This window comes from Dipteris shenzhenensis, chromosome 28, assembly GCF_047967505.1.
Source record: "Dipteris shenzhenensis isolate YYH24624 ecotype China chromosome 28, Dip_SZ_1.0, whole genome shotgun sequence".
NCBI classification, from domain to species: Eukaryota; Viridiplantae; Streptophyta; class Polypodiopsida; order Gleicheniales; family Dipteridaceae; genus Dipteris; species Dipteris shenzhenensis.
In genome coordinates this window covers 37,062,240-37,070,314 of record NC_141623.1, presented here as the reverse complement: position 1 = coordinate 37,070,314, position 8,075 = coordinate 37,062,240, and the positions used below count along the sequence as shown (strand labels likewise).

Sequence of the window (8,075 nt, the reverse complement as noted above, 5' to 3'; positions counted from 1 at the left end):
GTTATGTTAATGAACTTAACTCCTTCAAATACATTAAATTTAACCCTAACAAAATAATTCCATTTCCTTGGTACCTATTATATGCATAACGTGATCCAAAAAAGATTTTTCAGATCTTTTTTTAGCACAAAATGATATATCTGTACGCTGTGATGTCCATTCTCTGAACTACCATAGAGAAGAATGTCGACTGCTGCACCTCGTTTGGGCCACAAAAGCTAAGGGGACTTATATAGCAAAGATAGCTATCAACGAAAACTTGTTCACAATTCTCACGCTTTGGGTTTCTTACATATGTGACCTTCCTCAACTAGGCTCTCTTCGCAATGTGTGCCATCCCAAGCAAGGAAGCACACAGCTCCAATATTTTGTGCTTTAGAACGTGAAATCTCAAGCTCCTTGATCGGAATATAGCCCTTGGTCTCCTCTTCAAGGACAACTTCATAACAAGGCTTGTATAAATAAGGGGTCGTAATGGTAGGAAACACACGCGCACACACACACACACATAAAGGAGATGGAGGACAAGTCAATGAGATACACTCTCAAGATAGACTAACCTTGCATCCCTTTGTAAATTTGTCTATATACAGAATCCTAATAGGGCTAGGGCTTCATGGCCCTTTAGTGTTGTTTTGTGCAATGATACAGTACATAAATATAATGTTGAGATTGTCATCCTCAAAAAGGTGACCACGACAACCTCTCACCTGTGGAAAAATTTCTACCAAGAGCAATTCTTTGTATCACTCTATATGGCTACATCATACAACTAAGGTATCTTAGGATCCAGCTCTCACATGCTTGACATATGGCATTTGGGCGATTGATACCTGATCAAATATGATGTTGAGATTGCCATCCTCAACAAGGTGACCGCAACCCAAACTCCCCCTTTGGAAGAAGATTCTGTGAGAGTACTCGTTCACCTCAGTCTATATTGCCACATCATACCTTGGGATCCACCTCTCACATGCTTTACATATAGCATTTCGGCGTTGACAGTTAATATAAATATGATGTTGAGATTGCCATCGTCAACAAGGTGACCACAAACCCAACCTCTCCGTGGAAGAAGATTCTGTCAGATTTCTTGTTAACCTCACTCTATTCTGCCACATCATACAAAGGTACCTTACGATCCACCCCTTCCTACTGCCCCATATTGAGACAAGGAGATACCCACTGCTGCACAGTGTCCGGAATGCCTCTGGAACAATAGATCTATAAGTATGCCATCTGAATGGGTCAAGACAGAGAGACAGTTCATGTCCATGCCATTGTACGGGCAGCACTATCACTTTTCCAAAGAGACTCAAGGCAGCCTGCTGTGTTTCATCCGTTAGGGCCAGGCATCTTGGTATATCTGATACCCGGCATGGATAGTCCCTGAAATCCTTTGCTACGATGAGGCTATCCTACTGTCCCATATTGAGACAAGGACATACCGCCTGCTGCACAGAGTCCGGAATGCCTCTGGAACAATAAATCTATAAGTATGCCATCTGAATGGGTCAAGACAGAGAGACAGTTCATGTCCATGCCATTGTACGGGCAGCACTATCACTTTTCCAAAGAGACTCAAGGCAGCCTGCTGTGTTTCATCCGTTAGGGCCAGGCATCTTGGTATATCTGATACCTGGCATGAATAGTCCCTGAAATCCTTTGCTATGATGAGGCTATCAAGCATAAACATTTTTACCTCGAATGACAAATTTCTTACCAGTCTCCACAGCTGGTGAAACTCATACTTCGGGTCCTTCTGCCCTTGCACATCAGGGAGAGCTCGGGACGAGCTGCAACCAATGGCCCACATGCTATTCAGAAAAGAGTCGACATAGCACCTGTTACTGCCTTCTTTTCCCTGGCACCAAAGGCGAGCTTTATAGTTGGCCAGTCAGCAACATGGGTGGGGGCTTCCCTCCATGAACTCGACCTCTGAAATTATCCTTTAGTGGATGTAAATCCATCCGCCGGGTGCCCTACCCATTTGGTGGCACTTCCCCAGGCCTCTGTTGCCCACCCTAGACGACACCTTAGCAGCATCCCTTCCCTTGCAGCTGGAGCTACTTATAATGTCACATAAAACGTCCAGCTGCAGCACATGCCCAAATGTAGTTGAAGCATTCAGATCCAGCAGCCAAGGTTACAATGTTAAATTCTCTCAACCACAAAGTACCAACTTTCGATGTTGAGAACGGTTCCTGCCATTTCAATCTACATACTCAACCTCTGCAATTCGGCATAAACCTCCTCCTCTAGTGGGAGTGACTGGGTCTCTGCAGAAAATTCGTCCTCCCTATCCATCACTGCCACTGTACTGCAGCCTGGAGACGCCTCCAGACCTCTTTCCCTCAACCTGTTTAATACCCTTGAAGCATCATCCACCCTGCCAGCTGCAGCATAGATGTTTGACAGCATCACATAAGGTGCAGGATTCTTAGGATCCTGCCGAAAGACTTGCTCTGCAGCATGTTCACCACGATCTACATCGAGCAGAATTCGGCAGGCACCAAGCAAACTTGTCCAAGAGACAACAGTGGCACCAAAGGGCATGTGTTTAATCAGGTCCTGTGCCTCATCCAGTCTTCCTGCCCTCCCAAATAGGTCAATCATACAGTCATAGTGATCCACAGCAGGTATGATTCCATAGTCACGTTTCATAGAAACAAAGTATTGACTCCCTTCATTCACAAGGCCATCATGGCTACATGCAGATAGAACACTTACAAAAGTGACTTCATTTGGCCTTACTCGTTCTAGTTGCATTTCAATAAAGAATTGGATAGCAATCTTGCCTAGCCCATGCTGGGCATATGCTGCAATGATGGCAGTCCATGTCACTGTGTCCCGATGATGCATCTTGTCAAACATCATCTGTGCATCCTGTACGCTGCCACATTTGCCATACATGTTGACGAGGGCATTTCCTACAACAATGTCAACCTCCATTTCAGTGCCTATTATAGAAGCATGAATATGTTTGCCTTCAGGTAGGGCTGCCCAGTTGGCACATGCTGAAAAGATGCTGGCAAATGTAACGTTATCGCGGTCTTGTAATTCCTCAAATATCCTCCAAGCATCATATGGGCAACTACACCTGCAATACATGTTAAGAAGAGCATTTCCAACAACAACATTGGACTCAAATCCATGTTTTACTATAAGTCCATGAATATGCTTGCCCTCAGCTAGGGTTGCCTGGCTGAAGCAAGCAGATAGAATGCTGACAAAAGTGACCTTATCTGGCTTAACCCCTTCCTGCTGCATTTTTTTAAACAAGTCAAAAGCATCATAGTACTGTCCATGCTGGTTATACCCAGTGATTAAGGCGGTCCAAGAGACCACATCTCGATCAGGCAATTTCTCAAAAACACTCTGGGCATCATCAAGGCTGCCACACTTCACATACATCTTTACAAGAGCTGTACCTACAATAACATCTGATTCCAACCTACTGCCCACAATGCGAGCATGCATCTGCTTGCCATGGGAAAGAGCTGCCTCAGTTGCATATGCATCAAGAATGCTGATGAAGCTAACCTTGTCTGGTATTAAACTTTCCCACTGCATTTGTTCAAACAGCTGGAGGGCCTCCATGCCCTGTTCATTTTGTGCACACGCTGCAATCATAGCATTCCACAAAACTACGTTCACCTTCGGGATCTTGTGGAATATACACCATGCATCCTCCACACTGCCACATTTGCCATACATATGAATGAGAGCACTCGCTACAACATCATCCGACTCCAAACAATTACTCATGATGCACGTATGCATCTTCTCCACGTCTTCCTGGCTGGTACATGCATCAAGAATGCTAAACAATGTGATTTTGTCTGGCTTCAACCCTCTTTCTTGCATTTTTTCAAAAAGTTTAAAAGCATTCTTACCCTGACCATTATGGGCATACGCTGCAATCATGACATTCCACGAGACAATATTCCGCTCTTGCATCTTGTCAAACATCCTCCATGCCAGCTCTGGGCTCCCACACTTGCCGTACATGTTGACTAGGGCAGTTCCCACGAGAAGGTTTGATTCAAATCCATTGCGAGCAATACAAGCATGCATTTCCTTACCTTCTGATAAGCATGCCTCGCTGGAGAATGCTTCCAAAATGCTGAGAAAACTGACCTTGTCTGGTCTTATCCCTTTCCTTTGCATTTGTTCGAACAATTGGAGAGCCTTCTTGTTTTGTCCATGTTGGGCATAGGTTGCAATCATAGTATTCCACGAGACTATGTCACACACGTGCATGCTATCAAACACCCTCCGGGCATCTTCTGGGCTGCTACACTTGCCATACATATTGACGAGGGCAGTCCCCACAACGACATCTGATTGTAGCCCATTTTCCTTGATGAGAACGTGCAATTGTTTGCCTTCATTCACAGCTCCCTGGCTGGCACATGCAGAAAGAACGTTCACAAAGGTAGCTGTGTCTGGCGTTACGCCTTCTTGTTCCATCTGATCAAAGAGTTTGAGAGCATCCTTGCATTGTGGACTCTGTGCATACACAGCAATCATGGCATTCCACGAAACGGTATCACGTTCATGAATGTCATCAAACACGCTCCGTGCGTCATGTAGGCTGCCGCACTTCCCATACATATTGAGAAGAGCTGTGCGCACAACTACATCTGTCTCGAATCCACTTCCAGTGGTCCGGGTGTGAATCCTTTTACCTTCTATTAAAGCTCCTTGATTGGCACATGCAGAAAGAACGCCCACTAAGATGAACTTGTCGGGCATGACGCCTTCCGCCAGCATGAGTTCCAACATGTGGAGGGCTTCTTCGTGATATCCAAGTCCAACATGGGCTCTGGTAATAAAGTTCCAGGAGAACCGATCGCGAGGGTGAAGATGGGCGAATAAGGTACGCGCCTCCTCCAGCGCTCCACAGTTGCCATACATCTGCAAAAGGAGGTTTCCAACAAAGACGTTTCGTTCGAGACCACATTGGATAATGCGGTCATGGGCTCGCTTGCCTTTCGACAGACACTTTGCCTTACCGCAGCAGCGCAAGATGGAAGCAAATGTAGCAAGGTCGAGCTGCAACCCAGGTTGGTCTAGCAGTTGAAGGGTCTCCTTCCACGAGTTCTGGTCTCCAAGTCTGTGTAAGTTCTGAAACCTCACAGCAACAACGGATGATGGGTAGGGAGAAGAAACATGCATCAGAAATTCTTCCGCTCTCGCTACCGAGCGTTTTACATGCATCCTTTGGCTACATTTTGGCGATTCACTGAGCCTAAGGCCCAAACTGTGGGTGCCCAAAAAGAGTCCTCCTCAGTTTGGAATGAGGCTATATATTGGCACTTCCTTGAGGTTGCTTACAGAAACGCACATGAAACAAGGGGTCAGTGTGCCTGAATAGCTCTCCAAAGATGTATGACTCTCCATTCTAAGGTGGATCTCTGATTCTTAAATTGCTAATCAATTAACCTTGCATACTTGGATTGGCTTTTGAAATTTTGGCGAAGTCTTAAGTAAGTCTTAACCCATGGCTCTGAGACCTTTCTTCTCCTCCTTTCATTCCATTAACCTTCCATCTCCTCCATCCTCCCAAAGTTGAACTTCCATCTCCTCCGTTCCACTGACCTTCTGTCTCTTCCTTCCCCCTAAAGCTGCCTCTTGTCTTTCCGCCTCCTTCTCACCCCTCTTATCTATCCACCTCCTCCCCTCTCCAAGCCTCCATCCAAGAGCTCCTTTTTTGTGACATGTGGCAAGCTCTTCTCCTCCAAGCAGCCACGTGTCATCTATTTTTTTTTTCGTGCTCGTGGTTAATAGGTTAAAGATGTTGGTGGTCTTCACATCACGATGAATGGAGACGAATGGCAACTTAGAGATGATTTGGTGTTGTATGCTAAGGTAAAGAGTTAATGCCCCAGGTGGCTAAGGTAGTGTAACTCGTTTTCTTCCCGATTTCAAAAGGCTCCCAAAATAGCATGTTTCTCTATGCTAGAGCTCTACCACTAACGGGGAAGTGCTAACAAACATGCTTGCAGTGGAAACACACATGGAGCAGAAACAAGTGAGCACAAGTACTCATGAGCACTGCCTTAGGTTTTGCCAGATGCAAATGATTGTCAAGATGAATGGATGATGGAACTCCTTGCAAATGCAAAGAGATTTGCAAGTGTGTGTGTGTGTGCATGAGAGAGAGAGAGAGAGAGAGAGAGAGAGAGAGTTTCTTAAAAAAAGAAAGTGTGTTGTGTGTGTGTGAGAGAGAGAGAGAGAGAGAACCAAAACAGAAAGTGGCCACTTGGCAAGAAACTCTATGGGACACTTTTCTACAAAAGTGTTAGTATAGCGCTAGTGCTAACAAATAGGAGACACAAAACTCACACACACATGCTTGGAGCACAAATACACGCTTGTCGTAGAAACAAACATGCAAGAGAAACACGCACTTAAATACACGGTTGCAGTAGAAATGTACTTGCAACAGAAACAAACAGAGCTTTTAGCGGTCACGGCCAAATCTTGATCCTATGAGATCGATCGAGCACATGAGAGGTTTTCGATTGCAATCCGTGTGAAGGCTGGAGTTATCGGAATCAAGAGGCATGGCAAGCTAAATCTGCTAGAAGCTTGCTGGACCTTGCCAAAGATTCTCCATTAACCCCTCCTGCCGGACCTTGCTAGACCTTACCTAACTATGTAGTCCGTTTGCATGAGTCAGGCACCGATAGGCATCCGATAGGCTTTTTTGCCTAAACCTTGCCAAAAGGCCCTCATGTGCCCAGGGTGAGAGAGAGCAGGATGGTGGATTGTGCTCAGATATACAAGCATAGTCAACAGTACACCACTGCCAAAGGGTGCCCAAGTAGAACTCAATGTGTAGGCGCCCAAAAAGAGTCCTGGGCAGTTTGGAATGGACGCATCTAAGGCTACATGTTGGCAATTCATTCAAAGTGTTTACACGCTACCAAAGGGTGCTTAAAGTAGAGCCCATTCTTCCAATCTGTCTTTTGCGTGTGGTTGCCCAAAAAGAGTCATGGGCAGTCTAGAATGGGCGCTACCAAGGCTAAATATTGGTGATTCCACTAGGGTTGTTTACATAGTGCCAAAGAGTGCCCAACATGTGGGCGCCCCAAAAGAGCCTTGGGCAATCTAGAATGGGCACACCCCGATTCACCAACACACTACCAAAGGGTACCTAAGTCGAGCCCAACATGTGGGCGCTCAAAAAAAGAGTCATTGGTAGTCTAGAAAGGGTGCACCCCATTACACACCTGTTGCCCATCATGGGTTTTGAAAATCGAGTGGCAATCCCTTTATACACTGCTCCCAATGATGGTTTTGCCAACTACCAATTATGTGCGAGACCCTAAAAATAAGAGTGATTGGTAGGCTTGAAGGAGGGTGCTCATTTATTGGGCACCCAAGCTTGGCTGCCCACATAAGGGCTTGGAGAGGGCAAGGTGTGGAGTCCACATAGGGCTGGAAGGTTTGGTAATGGGTAGTGTGTGTATAACATCTTTAAAACAAGGTGAATTATATTCACTGGGCTAGCCCTAAGTATGGATATTGGAATTCTTTTGTAGTGAAGGAATTTCAAGACTTGCTGTTTGCGCATGTATAAATGATTGAATGGTCACTCCAATAAACGAAGTTTGTAAACAAAGCAAACAACTATCAACCTTACAAGAATACATGGCCTGCAGACATTTCAGACAACTGATCAACTCACCACCAACAATATAAGGATCTACAATTGATCAAATTTGGACAAACATGATGCATTTGCCATCAAGGTAGCATCAAGAAACCACCACGATTATGTGGCTTCCTAACATGCCACCTCATTCATGTACCTGCCCTTACTCTCCTTAATCACATTCAATGACCATGTCCCTTGATGCATGTGTGGAAATCATGGCTACTGTTTGAATCATCATCACATTTGCTAGATTTACACATATGCTGCCTCATCCAATCATTGTGATGGTGTGGATACCTAACATGCATGCCAGCAGTGTGGCCTTCACTTGACTTAATCGCATCATGCAAGATCAATGGTACCTTCCTCACTCTACTTAATCGCATGCAAGCCCTCTAGTTGTCAG

General features: G+C 45.3%; 1 protein-coding gene across 1 annotated transcript; it reads right to left on the bottom strand.

Annotated features, from left to right (window-relative positions):
- Positions 1–289: 289 nt before the first annotated feature.
- On the bottom strand, positions 290–5,293 carry LOC147883525 (pentatricopeptide repeat-containing protein At2g39620-like). The gene has a single exon (XM_087399804.1). It carries the CDS (start codon positions 5,221–5,223, stop codon positions 2,218–2,220), a length of 3,006 nt encoding a protein of 1,001 aa, XP_087255930.1. The 5' UTR covers positions 5,224–5,293; the 3' UTR covers positions 290–2,217.
- Between the last annotated feature and the right edge of the window lie 2,782 nt (positions 5,294–8,075).

Bases quoted from the DNA above. Each gene is read 5' to 3' on its own strand.
- LOC147883525 (XM_087399804.1), bottom strand. From the start codon at position 5,223: ATGCATGTAAAACGCTCGGTAGCGAGAGCGGAAGAATTTCTGATGCAT.